Genomic DNA, 23410 nt, shown 5'->3' on the forward strand with positions numbered 1-23410 from the left:
CATTGACATAGACACAAATAGGCAATTGAATTATCAATATACTCCCTCCGGCCATAATTATAAGCAAAGATTCTCTTTATAGGTTCATTGAGTAATGAATGTATCTGATCTACATAAAAGACCAGATACATTTATTATTCAATGAATCTAAAAATAGAATATTTGCTTATAATTATGGCTGAAGGGAGTATAATAAATAGGGTTAAATATACAATTCCCCTGTAATATTAGTGAGTTTTGTTTTTAGCCCGTGTGAAAGATTTTTTTAATCTCCCCTTATCTTATCTAGATTTCTTCATTAACCCCCAAAATGTCACATGTTTTCAAAGAGTCGCCTATATTTTTCAATGTGGCTTTTATTTTTAATTTTTTTCGCATTTGGGGACAATTTGTACCGACACCGTGGCATAAATTCATTTCTTCTTGTTTGGTGAGTCTAAGGTTTGTTCTCTCTTTCTCTCTTCATCAGATCAACGAAGCAAATGTTCATCGTCTCTTTCGTGTTCGTTTTGCTGCAAATGTTCATCGTCTTAATCATGGGGGGAGCATAACATCGTCCGTTAGTAATTCTTTTGGACGGGGCTTGCCAACATGTGGATGTAATGAAATAATGAAAATGTGGATATCCAACACTATTGATAACCATAATCAAAAATTCTGAAAATATAGAAATTCAATGGTAAATATTTGTTCAAGTTTGTGGTCATATTTCTATTTTTCCGTAACTCATATATATATATATATATATATATATATATATATATATATATATATATATATATATATATATATATATATATATATATATATATATATATATATGTGAAAAGTAACAATAAAATGTGAATAAACAACCATAAATAGAACTAGTATTTTTTTTTCTAAAATTGTTTTTTAAATATTTTTTTTTAATAATAACAATAAATAAAAACATAAAAAGACCAAAAATATATGTGAGAGGGTTTTGGTTTGGGGGTTTGCAAATTGCAACTGCAGTTTGAAGTGTATCAATCATAAACATTATTCCAATCTCCGCCTTTCAGATTCAGCATCACAAACTCAATCTGGTGAGTCTATTTTCCTTTTATCTAATCTTAATTGCTTGCTTTTATCGCTTACTTCTGCTACCTCTTTTATCGTTTTTCGTCTCAAATATACTTCATTTGCCGAAAACAAAAACAAATCTTTCTGTTACTCAATTGTTCCCTTAAAAAATCCCAATTTTTTTAGAACAAATTTAGGGTTGTTTCCGTCTGAATCATCACTAGTTGGTAGACCTAGGTTTCAAATTGGACCGATAAGAGCGTATGATTTAGATATTCTCATTAAAGTTGACTCTTGCTATGTTGTCAATAGTGTGTTATAGCAGCGGAATAGCATAATAGTGTAGTTGTGGTAGGATTCAGCACAACACTTTTGGCCTGCGAGCCACCGTCTGCCTGCAATAGCGGCTTTAGCCGCCATTAATTGTGGCGTAATTGAAGTCCCAGACTGCTATCGCGTCCGCTATTAGGATTTTGGGGGAAAATTACTCAAATTCTTTTATTTATACCCATTGTCTTTTTGTTAAGGGTATAAATTTCAATCCGATATCTTTAAGAGTAATGTTTTGTTCTTATTTATGTTATGTTGTTGCTCTCAAACAATCGTTATGATCTTCTTCCTTGCTTAAGTTTTATTGCCCTATATTTTATTAGTATGATGGTCTCTTTAATTTTGTGTTTTTTTGTTTAAGTATTTATGTTTACTTTGCAGACTGGTTTTTAGCTTAAGCAATTCCGCTTATCCGATATTGTATAAGACTTTTAATGTTATTCTCTTCTATTTTCTAAAATTATGCAGTACTGAAAAGTGTCATTGATTATGCAGTTTTTAAACTATTAATAGCTGGAACACTCGAGCTAAGAACATGGCAAATCAACCAAATAATGATAACCAGCAAATGCTGAGTTCTGCAGCACTTATCCAGAAAACTGATGAGGATCAAGTAGTCAGTGGCCCTTCTGCTGTGGGCTTTATAAATTCATTGGAACAACGGTATCAAAAAATCAAAGAGCACGCAGAAGCTTATCCTTATGTATGGGCTTCCTATATTGTTGTATATGGTGGCTTTGGTCTCTGGACTACTTATAGATGGAGAAAGCTTCGCAAGACAGAGGACAGTGTGCGCAAACTTCAACAAAGATTACGTGAGCTCGTTGAAGCTGAACAGCCTGCTAGTTCTGCCAAAGTGGTTGAAAAGGGTTCCGTATCTTCTGAGAAACCTTCCAAATAGAGCCTACAGCATTCTAATATTCCTTACCAGTTACAAAAGCCAGGTAGTCTTGTTTACTGACGCCGATATTACTTTTCTTTACCATCATGGTTGCTGTTGGCTTGAAATAAGATTCTTTGGCTCCTCTATTCAACTGAATCATTAGAGGAAGTCCTCGAGTAGATTGTGCATTGTGGACATCGTTAGAATTTGAATATCATTTTTCCTTCCAAAGTTTTGTGGGTATTATTTTACCAAATCATTAGAAGTACTATACTCCATACTGTTTCTTATGCAGCTAATTACTAGTGTTATATTGCATATGTTCTAGTCTTGTACTATTAAGCATCACTACAAATGATTGAACCAATGGAAAGTAAATGAATATTTCAAATTTGATATTAACAAGATGGTTTCTTGATTTGTGCACATCTTAGTAGTAATTAGTGTTGCATATTTTAATCCTCAATCAAATATTACTGCTTCAGAATTGTTACTTCCGGAGGTACATTGGAGTGGAGTGTGATTGAATAGTAAGAGATACTACCATTGTTTAGATTGTTGAAAATAGGATACAATGCAATCAAACAATGGACTGCAGTCTATCTCATTTCTCGGGCTATGTTACAGGAACTCAGCAAAGTTTGACCAAATATTTTAACGAGAGATCAAATTTGGGTGTTGCTCGATGAATGCAAACGAGTTGGCCAAATATTTCTATGAATTGCAAGCTTACTTTGAACTTTGACAATTTTGCATGATGAGCATGAGATATCAGTTCATTCAATTCAATGTGATATTAGCACCTATATGATCAACCACCAATCAACCCCAGAATAGACTCTTGTGTGAAGAGAGAGGTTATGGATAAAACAATTCATTGTTCTCACCAAACCATTTGAGATTTTAAGTTCGTAGCAGATTTTTTACAGCACATAAACTTGTTAATGTACCCTTTCATTCCATGATTCCTAGTACAAAAGTAATGCTGGCTTCAGTTGTTTACCGCAAGAACACCATTATACCAAACTAATATGCACTTAAAATATGAAAATAATTATTTAAACATTTATGGTTCAACTATAGCAAATAAGATAATCAAAATAAAATGTTAATGAGTTCAATTGATAAATTATTTTGAATATTAGGCCCTTTTTTTACATAAATTGATCCAGAGATTTATCTTCGTATTTACACTAGATAGAATACGAAGATGTATTTTTTTTATTCACACCAGATTATAATTTTTTTTTTTAAAGATACAATGAAATTGACGATATATTATGACTATACTATCATTGTTAATTTTATTTAAATTAAACCATACGCTTTCAGAATATTAAGAAAATGGTGTATATAAATTAATAAATTCAAAATACACAATGAAGTCAAAATAAAATATAACCGATAATAATTTTCCTAATATATATACTATAAACTAAGGCGTATGACGGACTCGGGCCCTCTGTTTCTACGTTGTCTCATGTACTGTAATTCCTTTTGTGCCTCCTCCGTGATGGAATTTAGAATGTCTCTAACTCAGAGTCATCCGGAAAGAATCCTCTATTTATATATGATTGCCCAAGCTCCATGATACGACCATATATAGCCTGCTCCTCTAGTATTTTCTGATGAGCTTGCTTAGGTGGATCTCCCAGAACATTTGGTGTTATATAAGGATGTGACACTCTAAAAATCATTGGATGTAATCGTGTGCAGCACTCTAGTTATTAGAAATCATGGTATTTTATGTCTCATCCAGTATCAGATGATTAAGGTAATCATCATACATGAAACCCATATCTCTATATGTCATAGCAGGTAGAGCAGACTCGGAAGGGTCTTTAGGAACAAAATGCATATAACTGAATTGTCGTATAACGCGCTCAGGCAGGTGAGGATACATCAAACGTGAACCGCAAGCCAACCATCCAGAGTAGAAGACAATTTCGTAAAAGGGGTGTGTCTCACGGTGATCGACGTACGTATGGAAGTGTATATCCTCCCCTACCATGTAGTCAAGATATTCTCTTTATGGTTTCGTCGCCTGATTTCCTCTAAGCGGGATGAATGCAAAAGCACATGGCATATCCTTAATATAGGTCGGAGCACGTGACCAGTCATATATTCCTGAGAAGTGCTGGAGGATCCAAGTCTGAAAATGGTACATATGAATCATTAGTAATAACTTTGACCAAGTGTTATGAAAACGACACAAAAACACTAAAAGATGCATAAATATTACCCTCAATAGTGTGATGATGTTTGTCATTTGTTTGGTGTTCCACATGCAACCTTCAAGTAACTTGGAGTATAGGTAGACCAAATGAGCGGCCCCCTAAGTGTACTCATGGATCAGCTTTAAGTCAGCGAAGTATCTTCGGTATATCACATCCACATAAGTGGCACTCTTGTCCACAAAAATGGATGTGTCAACCCAGTACAATATGTATGCTTTCATTGTATATGTTATATGTTGCACAATTTGCTTATCAACACCACCAGCCTTCCTTGCTTCATGAAGTTGTTATGTATACAACCTCTCTAGAAATCGAAACATAGCATGAGCCCCTCAGATGACTTCTAACTTCTGAAGTTGTTACGTATACAACCTTTTGATTTTATGTGATTCTTTTAAAAAGTGCTCCTATTTGGAGTACACTTTCTAATCGGGGGAAAAAGTTCTGATTCTCAATGGGATTAATATCAATAAAATAGGTGTTTTTTTTACTTCTAAGTGTATTCTAAATCGGTGTGGTTTTTAAGAAAACACAAGGGAAAGAGTAGGGATGTTTCGTTTTCTAAAAGAAATGGAGTTTTTTTAGTATAGTTTTATGTGTATAAAGTCAAATAAATATTAAATATATGTCACATGTCTTGAAAATGTGTGTTATTTACTCACAAACTAATAATGGAAAAATGTCATAAACGGACATGTTCGTCCCGTTTAAATCCACTATGCAAAAACTCAAATAAACAGGATGGAACAGAACAAACATAGTTGAGGGTGCTAATATAAAACTTTGATTTGTCCCGCAAAAAATAAGGTCGAAACGAACCTACAGACACTGCACTGGTTAAGTTTTTAAATGCAATATATATATATATATATATATATATATATATATATATATATATATATATATATATATATATATATATATATATATATATATATATATATATATATATATATATGTGTGTGTGTGTGTGTTCGCGTGCGCAAAAAACGAGACATAGCGCGGTGGAGGCTTAAAAACTTGATCCGCTCCACAAAAATGTATGAGAACCTAGGAAATTATTTTTTTGCCATGGGTTTTGTAGAAAATATATTATTCTGTTTTTGCATTTTTGTGCATACAATTGCAAGGGAAGTGATGAGTTATATGATATTAAAACACTCAATCAATCATTAACAATTGCTTATTTGTTTGTTCCCTTAAATGACTAATAAGGGTTGAGCAAGCTCCTGATTGAAGGGGAGAAGAGGATTGAGAAACGGTTCTAAAGGTGAGAAAGGAGGAGAAATAATGAACGTGGTTTCAATCATTGTCGGCATGCAAGGAAGAGACAGGAAAGGAAGATAATAGGAGATGAAGAAGAGAGGTTGTAGGAAGAGGAAATTATGTAGCTGGAAAAGGATGGAGTAAAACAATAGAAACACTTCAGAAAAGCAAAAATTAGCTTCTTACTTAATTGGACAAAAAACTCTATGGATTGAGAATACAACATAATGGCATATTTTGGCCAAAATACAACAATTATTTAAAAAAATAAAGGTGGTAAAAAGAAGGCAGTGATTTCCCCAGCTTCCTATTCCTCAAGACTCAACTTTCACCAATCACAAAATCTACACCCCTACTCTACATTATGTTAGCAATCTAAAGAAATGATAAGAGCAATGGAGATGAGAAAAGAAATGATTAAGTGAGATTATCAACAGCAAATTAGCAATCAAGCCACCATTACAAGATAATGAAGAAGATCATCATCTATCTGCATATAAAAAATCCTTCCAAATTCAGAATCCTTGTCTCTAATTAACTTAGCAACCATTACCCCGGTTGTTGTTGCCCGATCCTTAACATCGTTAAGTTTATATATTTTGCAACTGAGAATAAGAGATCCGGATTACCGAGCCGGAAAGTGAGGTGGCATGCTTGCACACGAGGGCTTCGGTAGCCTGCTCCTCGGTCTCAAACTGAACCAGACCTTGTTTCTTACCATTCATCTCAAAGACTTTGCTATTGACAATGGTTCCGTGCTCCTCTAGAAGGGTCACAATCTCCTCCTCGGTGATGTCTTGTGGGAGTGTGGACAAATGGATCATCTTTGTTGGGGAGCAGCAATAACGGTAATTTTTAGCAGCGTTACGGTTGAAACGGTTGAGATTGGAGTTGCTGTAATCGTGTGTGTCAGCACCTTGGGTTATGTTTGGATGCTTTGAGAAGTTCACCTCAAGTCGCTTATCAAACAACAGGGCTCCCTACTTGTCAAAGTTGAAAGAAAATGTTTATCATAATCTTAGAAATTGAAAACCAGGTAAGCAAGGTGGACATGAAACAAACCTTCAGAAAGTGTACTGCCAGTTCAGCTTGGAAACCATCTCCCATCTGGATAAGGGCGTGATCTGGTTTATTGCGTAGAAGTTTAATTCGGACAATGTTCCCATAAAGGGAGAACAAGTTGAACAGTTTGTCCTCGTCAATTCTCTGAGATAAACAAACTTGAAGCTAAATAGGCTGAGATAGACGGGGATTAGATAGAAGACAGAGAAAACACTTACCTCGGGATTAAGATTGGAAACAAGAATTGTACACCTATCATTCGTCCCAGTTATTCCTGGAGGCAAACCTCCCCCAAAAGCAGCTGCAATGGCTGCAGCATTGGGCGTCTACAGTTTAAAAAAACAATAGTTAGAAGATTTAGAAAGATCAGAACAAGGAGTGATCAACCATCACTCATTTTTGACAGTGCTTCTCATAAGCTACAAAAGTATAATAACTTAAAACATTCAACCATGCCAGTATAACATCAAATTGGGGACTTCAACTTGATCTGAAAAATACGCACCTGCGGATATCCAACTGGAAGGAAGGGAAAACAAGATATAAATTAGTACACTAACAAATAACACAATCTGAAAACAAAATAAACCAGTCAAAGCAGTTAAATTAACCACCTGCTCTGGCTCCAGAACCCTGAACACCATACATGTTTCCTGCATCACCATATCCAACCTGTTTCACAGAAGATAGAGTATAAAAAATGCCTATTAGAATGCACTTCACAAATATCAACAGGAAGATGTGATTCATAAATAGATAAATAAAAACCAAATATACTTGTGAAGGTCTTCCTTTCTGTTCTGTAGGGAGACTAGGGTTTGTGAAGTCTCTGCAAAAGATGCGGAGTAAGTCAGCAAAAATGTGGTGATAAAATGGTGATTAAGTGATCAAAAAGAGAGAGAGAAAAAGACACTGAATCACCTTGATCGGTCATTATTGTAGTTTACTTGTAATTCATCAAGGCTGTGAATGAGATCAATTAAATGTCCATATAAGAAATTAAAGTAAATAAGAGAAAGGAATAAGGTTCAGGTGTTACAAATTGACTAAAACACAAGCATAACATAAGTTAGATAACTAACAATATAAACCCAAAAGCCAAAAACACAAATTATTTAGAGAAATTTAACCTACTTTGAAAATTGAATGTCCAGCTGACAGCAACCATCATAAATATTGCGACCCTAGAAATTTCCAAAATTTCAATTAGTATTTAGAAACAAAACTAGAAGTAACAAGTCCTGTAAATCCCCAAATATAAAGGAAATGTTAAACAACCTGGAGTGCAGTTCTCGCAGTAATAGCACTCTGTTGTGATTGGTACTGAATGAGAGCCTGAAAGCCTACAACGTTGGCAAACATATGATAAAACAATTAGTAAAACACATAACTTATTGACTTACATAATTATTGTTCAACAGTTGGATCAGCAATATCATTTCTTTCTAAGTTATTAATGGTGTCACAGTGTCCAAGTATTAATGGGGTGAAGGTGTGTGCGGGGGTGCGTGAGTGTCTACTTGAATCAGACAAAAGTATTGCATGGTAAAATATAATCCCAATCCACTCAGTTAAAATTCAGAAAAACTTAAAACAGAAAGAAAGAAGAGAAAGGGAGAAATCTGAGAGAATCTGACCAGCTGACTTCTGAAATGTCACAATCTTTTCCACAGATCCATGAGGAGAAAAAACTTGATACAGTACATCCACTGTTATGGGATAGAGCACGTGATGTATTGTAACTAAGAGAATTCGATTTGGCTGTGCATCCAGAGGGTTCCAAACAGAAAGACAGCATTGAGAAAGAGAAGAGATAGAGAGAAAGGAGAATAAATAGAGAAGTATATGATAAAGAGAAAATGATAATTATAGATTCATAGAATACAAATTTTACACACTGAGCCCACAGAAATGTAATGGCCTGAGATACTGATACAAAGATGTAGGGAGATATATCACAGAGAAAACATAAAGTACATATTCAATTCAGTGTATTTTGTAAGCAATCAACAAGATGAAGCATGCAATTTTCGGTTCTGAAATGTAAACGAAAAAATCTAACCTCATCTCCTCGTCCTTGAGTTTGATCTACTGTTGTTAGCTCTTGATGAGAGGAAAACTGGACATAAACATTCCTCCCCCTAACATAAAATATAAAGATAATTAGATTATTCAGGCAATTTTAATATCAATCGGAATAGATAGAGCATTGCAATCTCTGTATATAATCTCAAAAGTTCAAGATATCAAAACAATAGTAATTGAAATCATGTAAGGCAGGCTGATTGTACCTTATGCTAGGTTGAGTATTTGCATAAAATTGTAAAGAACTGATTGCAGAAGGAACGTCTTGCATTTGGATAAGTGCCTGCAAATACAGGCGCAGCTATTGTAGTATTGTACAAATAAAAACATGATGAAATGAAGCACCTTAAAATTCCAAGGAAAACAGGCACTTTTAATTAAAGGTGTTAAAGAGAAAACCTGATTTTTTGCACGCAACATCACAAGCTTTGTTATGACTCCAAAAGGTTGAAATAACTGAAGTAAATCATTCTGCAATCAAAAGGGCAAAAGTTAGAATCACTCAGGAACTTCTGAAAGACTGAAACAAAGAACTCAAATAAAATTTCAGTGTAATAACATAAAAATGGCCTATAACTGTAACTGCAACATAGTTCATTCTTTGTTAACCGCTAAGACGGTGCATTAAAATCTAAACTTATGAGTTCAAATATTAATTCCAACTCCATTCTTATCCAATAATGTGGACAGAAAGCTGCAATGGAGTAAAATAAATGCCGATCATGGTCTAAGAAAAAGTGATCAAATAAAATAAAACAAGCACAGACAGAGAGAAAATGCTTGAGCCATTCTGCGAAAGGACTGCATATCTAGGAATAAACTGACACCAATATGAAGGTGCCGTCAAATGGACGAAAGAGAAAGAATAGAAGCAGCACAAGAGACGAGATCTACCGATTCAGATTAAATCTAGTCTTGGCAATAGAGCTAACAAAATATGGTCACAATACAAATCGCAATCATATCGGATTTCAGGTTAACCCTTAAGAAGAAGTTTCTAAGACATTAATTTCCTGAGATATGGTTTCCAGAATGACCCTTTTCACCCACCCTCTCTTTGTCCATGTCAAGTTCGCAAAAAAAGCTACAGCAATCAAATAGGTACAAACAACAAAGACATTCAGCAATAGAGAAAGAAAGTGAGAGCCAGGGGAGTACTTCAGATATTTCGTGCCCCACGTTTCGAACATGAATGACTTTGGAAGGTTCAGTCATGGTAAATTAACCTGTAAAAAGCATATAAAAGATTAACAGCAGTTTAAACTAACCTGTAATAATAACAATAACAACAATACTAAATCACTTCAACTCATTCTTAATTGTTCAAATTATGTATATCATCATCAAATTCATACAGTTCTCAAGTCTGAATCCATTTTTAAGTATGCCACTGAAGTAAAGTAATAAAAATGGACATTTGAAAATCTTTCTCTGAAACCCCAATAAAAAAAACCTTAAAAAATCACTTTTTCTGATATTCTTTCAAAATCAAATTGGACTAGATCACGATGAGAATCAAATCACAATGCCAATAGATAAATCTTGAGGCATCACAGACAAAGTACAATTTAAAGAAAAATGATATTTTTATCTCAAACTCTGATGAAAGTGTTGGAGACCGAATATTGGGAATACGCAAATCAAATAGCAGTAACAGGGATTAAAAATTAAAATAGGTCGTGTACAAATTTCAGCTCAGAACCCCAATTTTGCCGTAAATCGTAAAATCTAAAGTCAAAAAGAGAGAGGGAGAGAGAAAACTTGCCTGAGAGAGAGAGAGAGAGAGAGAGAGAGAGAGAGAGAGAGAGAGAGAGTGTGTTATTAAGACGAGAGAAGTGAGGCACGCACGCAGAATGTGGTGAATCTGTTAAGTTAACCCTGTGTATGAATGTTATGTTAGGTTTGTTAATGTGAAAGAGTTTGAGATATGATAGATAACCTATGTTTGAATTTAAGGCTCAAAGTTTGAAGAATGGTCCCCTCCACTTTTTATACTTATCCATTTATTTTTGTCTTTTTACTTTGGACATTTATGCCCATAATTGCGTAGGCTAGGGCTGGACAAAAAATGAGGACCGAGGGAATCCGACCGAAACCGAGTGTTTTTTTTAGCTATTGGGTCGGATTGGTTTGGATTCGCGGGTTCACGAGGCGCTCAAATAGGGTTGGGGCAGTTTCTTTCAATCGGTTTCGGTTTATGTTTTTAGGCCCATTGGTAACCGTCACCGAACCCTATCCAATCTCCCAACCCAGTTAAATGAATTATATATAAAACCTAATTTTTTTAGAGTTCAAACCCAAATCCTATGTTGTATCTTCTTGAGCGTCGTCCTTCTTACAGCCTTCATACAACTCCATATTCAGGTTTGTGTTTCCATTTCCATTCCTCCATCTCATTGTTTCTGATTGTATGGTTTATGTCTCGTCTCTATGTTCATTTAGACAACCATTCTTTTATTTTTCTCATCCATCTTCTTTTTTTTCCAGCAGTTGGATAGATTCAAGGAACCATTAGAGCAGATTTATATGCTTTACTCAGTAATCAAAAGGTTAGTAGTTGGTTTATGTGATTTCTTAAACTTTTGTGATTTAAAGTTAGGGCTTGTTAATCTTTAAGGTTTGTGTTTCTTTAAAATGATCTAGAATTAGGATTTGTCTAAAATTAGGGTTTTAGAATTTGCTTAATTTAAAGGGTTGTGTTAATCTTAAAAAGATTTAGGATTTGAGTGTTTTTTTAATAGTGATGTTTGTGTATTGTGCCACCCTTCATACAGTGTTTATGTTTATGTTTATGTTTATGTTTATTCTCATTCTCTTTCTTTCTTTCAGGATTGGGATTTTTGTGTTTTTCAACAATGAAAGATTCGGAAGAATATGAGGATATGAACTAGAGAGTGAGAAAATCTACACCGATGATGAAGTTTAGCATGGTAGTAATCCCCTGTAAGATCTCTTGGTTATTTATATGCTCTCATTTTCAGTTTGTCAGTGTTACTTCATACTTTTGTTAGAATATTAGGGGTGACATGATGAATTGGAACTAAAAACTTTGATTGTTTATCAGCGTTAGATTGATATGACTTCACTTAAAACTTGCATCCAATATTTGTTGATTGGTGGGAACTTTCTTCATTTAGATGAAATTATCTATTGAGTTTCGAAGCAAAATTCTAATTCATGATTTTCAATGTATGTAGGCAATTTGGACTTTTTGGTTATGCAAATGTGTATGCTTAATTGTGATTGGATAACTAGAAGTTTAGGTTTATGCTTGGCAAATGATTAACAATAATTTTTGGCAAATAACAGTAAGTTGAGCATGTTTGTGTGTATGAATAGAAGTGTATGTCTAATTTTTGGCCTGCTCGACTACTGTGAAGGATAGAAAAAAACTTAGAAAGGGGGGGGTTTGAATAAGTGTGACTTTAAAAACTCTTAAGATAAAAACAAATAACACAGTTATTTTTATCCTGGTTCGTTGTTAACGAAACTACTCCAGTCCACCCCCCTTAGAGTGATTTACATCAACTAAGGATTTAATCTACTAATCAATCTTGATTACAATGATTTTCCACTTAGATACCCTCTAAGTCTTCTAGAGTATTCTGATCACAACTTGATCACTCTAGGAATACACCACTTAGAAACTTCTAAGTCTTCTAGAGTCTACTGATCACAACTTGATCACTCTAGGAACCTTTTACAAATCAATGTAAAATAAATGTTTACAAGAGTATTCAAATGCTTCTTAAAAAGCTATAATCACAACTGTGATATTTCTTTTAAGTTCTAAGCTTAAATCTCACTAAGATATTACAAGTGAAGTGAGGTTGAAGATGAAGTTTGCTTGAAAGCATATTTGTAATTTTGGAAGGGGGCATTGATGTAAATTCACGACGGAGTATACTATCTTTGTTGAATAATTTATCCATAAGGGGTTGTTTGTTTGCGTTCAAAGTTTTGGTTTAGGAATTTATATTTTATAATGCCGATTATTTTCATAAGTTTAGCTCGGTTCAAAATCTCAATTAGATTGAGTTAAGCCCGGTTTAAAAGCTCGTTGGGGTTCGAGATAAGTTAGGTTTGAAATCTCATCTTGGTTTATGGCAAGCCTGTTCAAAAGCTCACTTTGGTTCGAGATAAGTCTGTAGAAAATTTCAGTTTATCTTGGAGAGTAACTGATTCAAGTTGCTAATTGAAAAGAAGAATAACTAATTCAATTCTCTATTTTGAAGGAAGATTAACCGCTTCTCTCCATTATTTCTTTTATCATTGAAAGTTATTCAGAAACTTCATTTTTTTTCTTGTATAATAGGATTTGAGAGTTCAACCGACTAAAAGCTCTTAATTTTACTGTATATTCTCAAGATCAAACCTTTGCGACATGACTAAGACTTCTTGACAAAACCTCTATAAATTTTGGGTGTCTTTTCTCTTTCATTTTACTTTTATTTTCTACAAGTTTAATTTTCACAGCTAATATCTAAAATATTTATCAAAATATTTTTAAACTCTGAAAATATTTACAAAAATTTTTCAAACCAAAATTTGTGTGTGAAGTCTTATGTCTAACACACACCTCGTACTCAGGAGGCTCATTTTGAATTATGCTCAAGCCTCGTTGAATCATCTCGTTATTGCTAGAGCAATTTTTTGAAAAACTAGTCATGACCCCATTTCCAATATGATCCTCGTTCTTACTGCATCAAATTATATTTCTCTGCTAAAGAAGTCATGATGAAGAGGAATCTAGAGTTTATTCTAGAAGCTCTATTATGAAGAGGAGTTCGGCCCAACAATGTGTCATCTTCCTTTCAAAAAAAAATTGATTGATACTTGTGACACCCTAAACCACAAACTCTTTTTTTTTTAAAACATAACTTACGAAATAATGTTTTCATAAATAAAACAAAATTAACACAATAACATTAACAATCTCATATATGAGTGCTTGATTAAAACATAAAACCAAACATAGTAATTTAAAAAACATGCATCCTGACCCCAATGTCACAATACCAGAATCTTATTACAAACCAAACATACTAGCTGACTTGGCAGTTTAGCATACATACGTACAAAAGGAAACATAAGAATCCTGACTCCAATGTCACAATACCAGCATACATATGTACAAAAGAAAACACATGAATCATGACCCCGATGTCACCATACCTGGGCCTTATTACAAACCAAACGTACTAGCTGACTTGATAATTTATCATACATAAGCACGAAAGAAAACCAATGAAATGGTCTTTTACACCATCTTCAATAAAAGTGCCACAATACGACTATTCCTCGGTCGCAACTTAAGTATATCCTGCATATAAATTCATATCAGAGACATGGAAACAGAAAGGTGAGAATACATTCTACAAACTATAAGGTATAATAACAACAAAAGTAGCATGATTCATAACACACAATCAACATCATAATCATATGACATCATACCAAGTCATACAACATTACAAGGTGGTATACGATGCTACGGAATATAGACATGAATGATTATGCAATGCATTTTATCCTCCACTCTACATGCATATATAATGCACTTTATCCTCTACTATATATGCATGTGGTACTAGTCATTCATCTAATAATATATTCTAGAAGTAAATGCGGGCTACATTCCATACAACAACACTCTTCTTGAGTTCTATAATTTAGGAGTACATGCAAGCTCTGTCTCGTACTACAACATTCTCGCTAAACTCCAATCTAGAATTACATATGAGTTACGTCCGTACTACCTACGACATTCTCTCTAGACTCAATATTCTAAGAGTACATGTGACTACATCCGTACTACAATACTTTTTATAGATGCAAACCTACTCCCACTCTAGTATGATGCATGATTAACATATGTGAATTCCTCCCAAACCTCATTCCTCTTATGAAATACACTTACTTTGATTACCGTATTAGGGCTTCGTAAATAGTTTACCAAACATTGAATTCATGTCCTATTTTACCTCACAATCATTTATTAATCACAAATATCACATATACATATAAGTATTTTGAAACTTTACCATAAAATATATTTTAAGTTAGATTTCTAACACAACTGGTATCACCTAAATCGGAGCCAAACCGCTAATACTATACACAGTTTCGTCCTTTCACGAAATGAATCCTCTTAAATATTAACATTTATATAATTATTTATAAGTATCAATTGCATAATTAACAAATTTGTAACTTTTGCGATCATCACAAAAGATGCCTTAAGTGTGAAACTCTATGTAGCATTTTTTTTCTATTGGAAAATAGTATGAAATCAGTATGTTTTTATCTTTAGAATAATCATTTGCATAATAGTATCATGTGAATCTCAATGGTATTAAACACACAAAAAATCATTTTATCTGGTTCTAAGTTTTATTTTCTGTATAAACTAGTGAAATACCCGTGCGGCCGCACGGGTAAATTTATTTAATACGATATAAATTGTATTTAGATATGTATCAAAATTTGAAATTAGCTATTAATTTTAAAATGAACAACAATTACATAAACTCAATTATATTAAATAATCAAAATAATTATTGTTTAAAATAATATCTATTGCACTGATAGTGACCCGTAAAATAGAAAGTTTATTTGATAAAATATAAAATCTATTTATATACAAATATACATTTGAAATGAATTATTTAATCATAAAATAAAAAGTAATTATCATGCAAAAAGGGCTTAGCACCCTCCCTCTTATAAAAAAATAATAATAGTAATCATGCAAAAAATAACTCGTGAGATGAAGAAATACAAAAAAGAAAATTTTGATATTTTTAAATAAAAAATTTGTCTTTTAAATCAAGACAAATTATTGATTAAAATCATTCGATGCTATATAAAATGTATTTATAACAAATTCAAAATTTGAAATAATTTACTTAATTGTAAAATAAACAATAATCATATAAATTTAATTGTATTAAATAATTATTAAAAAAAGGAATTGTGAAATGGAAAAAATTAATATTTAAAAATAAAGTATTTGTCTCTCAAACTAATATAATTGTTGATTAAAATAAAATAGATAGTGACCAGTGAGATAAATAAATTTATAATTTTCTAAAAATTTAAAATAAATTATTAGTGTTTTTAGTGATATAATAAATTAATAGAGAAAAAAATTAGAGAGAGAGAGAGAGAGAGAGAGAGAGAGAGAGATTTGAAATTTTAATGAAGAGAGAGAGTGAGTGTATGTAATATTTAATTGTAATTAAATTAGTGAAGTTTGAAAAGTGAATGTCACATGTCAAATTGTAATAAGATATGAGATTAAAAAAAATAAACATTACTTAACTACTTATATGTCCTTTTTTTAGTGGATATAATTTGATGTGAAAGGACAATTTAGGAAGCTCGTGCAATTGAATTGTTAGAGATAGATAGTAAATGCTTTCACCAGAAGTTTAACAATTTATCACAAACATTTTCAAAAACTTCTAAAATAGATTTGCATGTTGTCATAAACTGAGTGTTAAGAGCAATTTGGTGGAAACAACCATAACATTTTATGAATCAAAACCTAAGATAAGGAAAAGGAATATATGATCCAAACTAGAAGTATTATGGGTACAACTAAAAAGAGAATGTTACCGGCCTATCAAGCACTTGAAACAGCCCTTGCAACGGTGAAGGAAACTTTGGTCGGATGCCATGCACCAATATAAGCAACCTTCCTTAAACCCCTGTGAGTCTTGCGGGGGATATGGGTAACACCTCAAGGAGTAACATATTCATAACTCTTACCTTTTGTCACTCCAATGATGTCAATCACTTCATCCTTATGGAAATCAGCATCAATAGGAACCTGCTTCTCAAAGAAATTGGAGTGAGGGAAACCACCCATGGGATTGATGTCTTTCTCGGTCCTGTTAACAAGTTCAGATTAGTTAAGCATTATGGATAAAACTTACTACTGATTGAAATGGTAATAGAAAATAATTAGAACTTACTCAGTTTGGGCATCGTAGGTATCTTCTCCATATTTGCCGAGGTTGTAAATCTTCTTGTCCAGCTCAGTACAGTGGTGGTAACCGTTTTGACCAGCCCTTGCAACAGTGGAGGAAACTATGGCAGGATGCCATGCACCAATACAAGCAACCTTCCTCAACCCATGTGACTCTTACGGGGGATACAGGTAACACCCCAACGAGTAACAATACCTTCATGACCCTTATCTTTTGTCACTCTCGCACGATGCCATGCACCAATACAAGCAACCTTCCTCAAACCCATGTGACTCTTACGGGGGAGACGGGTAACACCCCAACGAGTAACAACACCTTCATGACCCTTACCTTTTGTCACTCTGGCAGGGTGTCATGCACCAATACAAGCAACCTTCCTCAAACCCATGTGAGTCTTACGGGGGAGACGGGTAACACTCCAACGAGTAACAACCCCTTCATGACCCTTACCTTTTGTTACTCTAGCAGGATGCCATGCACCAATACAAGCAACCTTCCTCAAACCCATGTGAGTCTTACGTGGGAGATGAGTAACAGCCCAACGAATAACAACTCGTTCATAACCCTTACCTTTTGTCACTCTGGCAGGATGCCATGCACCAATACAAGCAACCTTCCTCGAACCCCTGTGAGTCTTATAGGAAAGATGGGTTACACCCCAACGAGTAACAAGACCTTCATAACCCTTACCATTTGTCACTCTGGTAGGATGCCATGCACCAATACAAGCAACCTTCCTCAAACCCGTGTGAGTCTTACGGGGGAGAGAAATAACACCCCAAGTTATGTCTTTCTTAGTCCTGTTAACAAGTTTAGATTGGTTAAACATTATTTATATAACTGTAATACTGAATGAAGTGACACCAAAAAATAAATAATCAGAGAATGTTACCAACCTATCAAACTCAGTCTGGGCATCGTGGGTATCTCCTAACCAAGAGAAACACATACATAAGCAGTAAACACATAAGGGTTTAAGGATTATAATAATTTCAATGAAATCATAACCATGAATATAAAAGGACATGTTTTAACATTAGATCGAGACTACAAAACTATTTTAAATAACAAAATTCTTATTGTTTTTCTTTAAAAATATCATAATTAAGGGTGCTTTTGATTTGCTAAAAATGAGGAACTAGACATGTCAACTTTTTTTGTTTTGATGCAGAAACTATTCATGTGACTGGACAAATATATGATAAAGGACTGGTCAAAAACCTAAATTCTTGTCTCTCATTAAATCATGGGACAACTTTTTATCCCAAACATAAATTATAAAACAAATATCAAAAACTAATTTTTAATCTCTCTCTATTAAATATCTTGACTCATAAACATAATTTTCATTATTTAATATTTTGATTCATAAATATAAAATTAATATTTTATATATTAATAAATAATATTATAGTAAAAGTTATATTATTTTTGTCTAATGCACCGATATATCAAACAAAGGAGAGTAAAAAAATATATCCCTCCATCTTTTTTTTTTTACTCCTTATTATTTAATATTTTGATTCATAAATATTTATATTTATATAAAAAAATAATATAGTAAAAGTCATATTATTTTGCCTGAGACATAAACATATCAAATAGAGTAAATAAACATAGTTTTTTCATCTTTTTCCATCCTTATTATTATTTAATATTTTGATTCATAAATATATTATTAATATTTTATATATTAATAGATAATATTATAGTAAAAGTTATATTATTTTTATCTAGTAACAAAGTAGAGTAAAAAAGTATATTCCTCTTCTTTTTTTTTTACTTTTTATTATTTAATATTTTGATTCATAAATATTTATATTTCATATAACAAAAGATAATATAATAAAAGTTATATTATTTGGTCCGAAACATAAACATATTAAATATTAAATAGAGTAAATAAACATCTTGTTTTCATTTTTTTTTCCTCTTTCTTATTATTTAATATTTTTTATTCATAAATATTATTTTAAATATCAATAAATAATATTATAGTAAAATTTGTAATGTTTTGTCAGCTTATTAAACAGAATAGAGAAAAAATTTGTCGAGTGCATCGACCATCAAATACAGTACAATCCAAAAAGTTATCTTGTATTGTTGTCATGTTGTGTACTGTATAGTACTTTTTATTTTATAAATCAAACGCACGCTAAAAATACTTCTTATTTTACAAATCAAACGCACTCTAAAAGTTACAATAAAAAAAACAAACAATAAACAAATATGTATGAAAAACAAACCTCTTCCTAATGTGACCACTCTTCCTTGAGATTTCTCGCAAGGAACCGTGTCTAGGGTGTTCGAACTTCTTGTGAGTCATTTTTCACCTACTTCACAAACAACAAGAAAAACAAATTTGATAACGAACTTTATACAATTCTTGAAGAAAAAATCATTGTTGCTGCTGTAGTAAGTAGTGAAAAATGAAAGTACAGACGAGAAAAAGGAGAAGATAAGATTCCTGAGGCCGCTATGTCGCTGCAAAGTGAGTGGAAGATAGAACCTTAATTTTTTCAAACTCGGTGTTTTATAGTGATGCTATGAGGCTTTTTACTGTTCTTCTTCCTATGGGCCTTTGGGTTGTACATATGTATAAGCCCATCTCACCCAAACTGTTTTAATGTTGAAAAAACAAATTAATCTCTAACTTTTCATACATAATTCCCACTTTCATTTGTCGTCAAATTCATCTTTCTAATTTGATTTTAAATTTATCGTTTCGAATTAAAATTTTATGAGTTAAATTCTTATACATTTCAAATAAGTATATTATTTTTCAGGGACTTCTCCCTCCATTCTCTTTTATAAGAGAATTTGACTTTTTTAGTTTCAGTTGATAAATAATGTATTTATATGAAATATTAACGAAATAAGTTATCATTTTTTGTTTTTTTAGACTGGTATTGGGTGAATTGAAACTTTATAAAAGTGATCTTTTTAGTAACAAAAATCCCAATAGAATGATATGCAACAAAACATAAGGAAAAGAAATAAATTTAAAAAACTAGAAGTATTATGGGTACAACAAAATCCCAAAAGTAGCAAGAAACTCAAATAACAAGAGAATTCGAGTTTATCAAAAAAGTCTAACATAAGACACTAGAGTTTAAAAGAGATGGCAACAAAAGATAAAATAACAAGTTCCAACAATTCAATATTAAGCTTTGAGGCGTCCATAGAACTTTTGCTTCTCTTGTGTTGTCTGGAAACGACCATGGCCAAACTTGGAAGAAGTATCGATAAACTTGAGTTTGATATCCTCAAGGGCAAGACGAGAAGTCTGCTTAAGAAGGGATTGGCGCAGAGTAATGACCCTCTTCTTGGGACCAACACAGCCTCCCTTGATCATCAGATAGTCCTCCTTCACAACACCGTAGTGAGGGAAACCACCCATGGGGGTGATGTCTTTCTCAGTCCTGTAAACAATATCATATTGGTTAAACATTCATCATAAGTGCAATACAAATTGAATTGACAACATGAAATACATAATCAAAGCATGTAACTGACCTATCAAACTCAGTCTGGGCATCATGGGTCTCTTCACCAGTTTTGCCAAGCTTGTAAATCTTCTTGTTCAGCTCAGTACGGTGATGGTAACCATTCTGACCAGCCCTGGCAACAGTGAAGGAAACTCTGGCAGGATGCCATGCACCAATACAAGCAACCTTCCTCAAACCCCTGTGAGTCTTACGGGGGAGACGGGTGACACCCCAACGGGTAACAACACCTTCATAACCCTTACCCTTTGTCACTCCAATGATGTCAATCATTTCATCCTTCTGGAACACAGCATCAATAGGAACCTGCTTCTCAAAGAAGTTGTATCCAAAGTCAACCTTCTGAGCAATAGTGCCACCGTTAATCTGAATCTCCATGATATGGGCTTTCTTTTGCTTCAATCCCTTCATTTTCCTGATCTGTGAGATATTGAAAAACAAATATATCAGAAAACTAAGTTGTAAAATAATGTATTTAGAATTCAGATAACAGACATGATACTAATATGATAAATAAGTTCATAACCACAAATTACTGTGGCTAAAGCATTTTATATTGAAGTTGTTTTAATCAAAACAGTCGAAAGTCAGAAATCTCGTGTGGATGTGCCGCTCATAGCATTCAATTAACACTGCGTTTGCACAGAAATTTCATCATTCTCATCTCACAGAAAAACATAACCCATGTACAATTCACATTTCAATAAAAATGGGACATTATGATAAAAAACAGACTAAACTGAATTTTCAATAAAAATGGGACACTATGATAAAAAACAGACTAAAATGAATTTCTAGAAAAGGTGTACAAGCAATCACAATTTCTTCTCATTTTTCTAAAGAGTTTAACAGATTGTAAATAATAATAATAATAATAATATAAAACAAATGGGTCAGAAATCTCGTGTGGAAAATGCCACTCATAGCACTCAGTAAGTGCTGTGTTTGCAAAGATATTTCATCATATCACCTCCCAAGACTTAATCTTAAAAAATACAGAACAAACTACATCTTTATCAAATGATATGTCATGCGAAAAAAGGCAGGAAACATAGCTAATACCTGAGTGTGAGCCAACACACGGATAACAGTTGCATACTTCTTCAGTTTCTCAAGCTGAGTCTGAATGTTCTTCTTGCCTTCATCACTCTCATACTGCTTTGAGTACTTGCTGAAAGCCTTCTTCTTGGACTTGCACCAGTTCTTGTAGAACCTACGCTTAATTTCCTCACTCAAATGCTGAGTCCACACAGTGTTCAAAGTACGAAGACCACGTGGAGTTTTCACATAACCAACAATACCGACAACTACCATTGGAGGAGTCTCAATGATTGTAACAGGCTCACAAGTCTCCTTCTTGTGAAGCTCTGAAGCAAAGAGTGTAATTTCATGTTATATAAACTTCATAGAAAATCAGAGTAATGCACAATGACAAGTACTTGATCAATTGAACAAAATATGTCAAGTAATAGTAAGTGACTGATGGCAACAAAAGATAACTATTAGGTAGTTCAAAAACAACAAAATCTTCAAGAACAAAGTTCAGAGAAATGGCAACAGAATGAACAACCATAAGAATAATAAAATTCAAAAGCATAACTAGGCTGAAAAAATATTTTAAGAAATCACACAATAATAAGAATGAAATTGGCATGAACATATAAGAAAAAAGAAGCAATGTATGAAACTGTCTTAAAAGAATACTTCAAGTAGAACAGGTGTAATCTCAAGTATATGATTGAATAAAATAAATTTAATTACATTTGACCAAAATGAAATTATGAAAACAAAAGACTAACATGTTGGTATATGATTACAACCTAACATTAAAAAAATCATCCATCACATTCAATTTGTAAATTAGACACATTGATGACATTCAACTAGCATATGAAACAGAATTTGATGGTAATGATACTCACTAGATCCTGGCTTCTCGACCTCTCTCACAATGTGGGTCATTCCAGCCTTGTAACCCAAGAAGGCAGTGAACTTGGGTGGCTTGGTTGGGTCATCCTTGGGGAAGGCCTTCACTGCATGAGGAAAAATTTAACAATTAAAAGGTTATAATTGAGATTTATAATATAGATTACATCACTTTACACTTGAATTAAGCTGTTAAAGTTACACAATCTCAAATGAATGAGAGAAACACAATCATATAAAGTAATAGCATTAGGGTTTAAGCTTTAGGGTAACTTCAATGAAATCGTAATCAGGTAACATGTTTTATAATCAGATCGGAACTGCATAACCATTTTTCAATAACAAAATCCCTATTGTTTTTGCTTTAAACTGTCCCAATTAAGGGATGCAGTAACCAAAAACAAATATATACGAAAAACGAACCTTTTCCTCTGTGACGAGCAGCACGCTTTCTTGGGAGAAATCCCAGAGAACCGTGTCTAGGGTGCTCGAACTTCCTGTGAGACATCCTTCTCCTATCTCAAAAACAAAAACAAAAACCTTAGAGTGAGAATGAATAAAATGGATGATGAATTTGTTACAATTGTTGAAGAAAGACCCATTATTGCAGCTGAAGTTAGCCGGGAGAAATGAAAATACGATTGAGAAAATGGAGTACCTGAGGCTGCTGTGCCGCTGCAATGGAAGTGTGTTCAAAAGGGATAAAACCCTAATTACATCACAGAATTTTATAGTGATGCTATGAGGCCTTTTACTGTTTCTCTTTCTATGGGCCTTTGGATTGTACGTATATAAGCCCATCTCACACAAACTGTTTATTGTTGAAAAAATAAAAATTACTCTCAATATATTTATTTTCACATAATCACCACTTTCATTTGTTGTAAAATTCATCTTTTTAATTTGATTATAAAATTTTTAATTTTTAATTAATATTTTATGAATTTAATCTGATACATTGCAAATAAATATACATTATTTAGGGAAATTTTCTACGTACAAGTAGATATGTCCGTCCACGGCGTAGGCGATCTCCGACATTTCGATTTTAGGTTCACGTCATCAAGATTTAATGGA

The 23410-nt window shown here is 33.1% G+C and overlaps 4 protein-coding genes across 5 annotated transcripts; 1 reads left to right on the top strand and 3 right to left on the bottom strand.

Annotated features, from left to right (window-relative positions):
• The first annotated feature begins 934 nt into the window (after positions 1–934).
• On the top strand, positions 935–2488 carry LOC131655700 (uncharacterized). Its single transcript, XM_058925524.1, has 2 exons — positions 935–1067; positions 1870–2488. Exon 2 carries the CDS (start codon positions 1910–1912, stop codon positions 2273–2275), a length of 366 nt encoding a protein of 121 aa, XP_058781507.1. The 5' UTR covers positions 935–1067; positions 1870–1909; the 3' UTR covers positions 2276–2488.
• Positions 2489–5918: 3430 nt separating this feature from the next.
• On the bottom strand, positions 5919–10836 carry LOC131661388 (polypyrimidine tract-binding protein homolog 3-like). Of its 2 annotated transcripts, none has more exons than XM_058930916.1 (15): positions 10677–10836; positions 10066–10135; positions 9307–9378; positions 9114–9190; positions 8885–8963; positions 8460–8583; positions 8101–8165; positions 7957–8006; positions 7744–7785; positions 7600–7651; positions 7437–7494; positions 7328–7341; positions 7041–7148; positions 6823–6966; positions 5919–6740 (listed from the first exon to the last, which is right to left on the bottom strand). In XM_058930916.1, the coding sequence occupies exons 2-15, from the start codon at positions 10120–10122 to the stop codon at positions 6351–6353; spliced, it is 1332 nt and encodes a 443-aa protein (XP_058786899.1). In that variant the 5' UTR covers positions 10123–10135; positions 10677–10836; the 3' UTR covers positions 5919–6350. The 2 variants fall into 2 exon arrangements, with proteins under 2 accessions (XP_058786899.1, XP_058786898.1); XM_058930915.1 differs by having other exon boundaries at positions 10066–10133; positions 10673–10836.
• A 5484-nt stretch (positions 10837–16320) lies between these two features.
• On the bottom strand, positions 16321–19356 carry LOC131661390 (large ribosomal subunit protein uL3y-like). The gene is made up of 5 exons (XM_058930919.1): positions 19148–19356; positions 17798–17831; positions 17155–17701; positions 16887–17035; positions 16321–16802 (listed from the first exon to the last, which is right to left on the bottom strand). Exons 3-5 carry the CDS (start codon positions 17167–17169, stop codon positions 16652–16654), a joined length of 315 nt encoding a protein of 104 aa, XP_058786902.1. The 5' UTR covers positions 17170–17701; positions 17798–17831; positions 19148–19356; the 3' UTR covers positions 16321–16651.
• Positions 19357–19885: 529 nt separating this feature from the next.
• LOC131661389 (large ribosomal subunit protein uL3-like) lies at positions 19886–23055 on the bottom strand. Its single transcript, XM_058930918.1, has 6 exons — positions 22992–23055; positions 22757–22848; positions 22330–22440; positions 21470–21774; positions 20418–20827; positions 19886–20323 (listed from the first exon to the last, which is right to left on the bottom strand). The coding sequence occupies exons 2-6, from the start codon at positions 22839–22841 to the stop codon at positions 20065–20067; spliced, it is 1170 nt and encodes a 389-aa protein (XP_058786901.1). The 5' UTR covers positions 22842–22848; positions 22992–23055; the 3' UTR covers positions 19886–20064.
• Positions 23056–23410: the final 355 nt, after the last annotated feature.

The sequence above is a fragment of the Vicia villosa genome, linkage group LG3, assembly GCF_029867415.1.
Source record: "Vicia villosa cultivar HV-30 ecotype Madison, WI linkage group LG3, Vvil1.0, whole genome shotgun sequence".
NCBI classification, from domain to species: Eukaryota; Viridiplantae; Streptophyta; class Magnoliopsida; order Fabales; family Fabaceae; genus Vicia; species Vicia villosa.

Excerpts from the sequence above, each read along its gene's own strand:
- LOC131655700 (XM_058925524.1), top strand. The coding sequence starts at position 1,910 with ATGGCAAATCAACCAAATAATGATAACCAGCAAATGCTGAGTTCTGCA.
- LOC131661388 (XM_058930916.1), bottom strand. The coding sequence starts at position 10,122 with ATGACTGAACCTTCCAAAGTCATTCATGTTCGAAACGTGGGGCACGAA. Across the intron at positions 8,964-9,113 it reads AATACTCAACCTAGCATAAG|GGGGAGGAATGTTTATGTCC; the intron begins GTACAATCAGCC and ends ATTTTATGTTAG. Across the intron at positions 8,166-8,459 it reads GACATTTCAGAAGTCAGCTG|GCTTTCAGGCTCTCATTCAG; the intron begins GTCAGATTCTCT and ends CCAACGTTGTAG.
- LOC131661390 (XM_058930919.1), bottom strand. Across the intron at positions 16,803-16,886 it reads ACCTACGATGCCCAAACTGA|GACCGAGAAAGACATCAATC; the intron begins GTAAGTTCTAAT and ends ACTTGTTAACAG.
- LOC131661389 (XM_058930918.1), bottom strand. The coding sequence starts at position 22,841 with ATGTCTCACAGGAAGTTCGAGCACCCTAGACACGGTTCTCTGGGATTT. Across the intron at positions 20,828-21,469 it reads GTGTGTTGGCTCACACTCAG|ATCAGGAAAATGAAGGGATT; the intron begins GTATTAGCTATG and ends AATATCTCACAG. Across the intron at positions 20,324-20,417 it reads GCCCAGACTGAGTTTGATAG|GACTGAGAAAGACATCACCC; the intron begins GTCAGTTACATG and ends TATTGTTTACAG.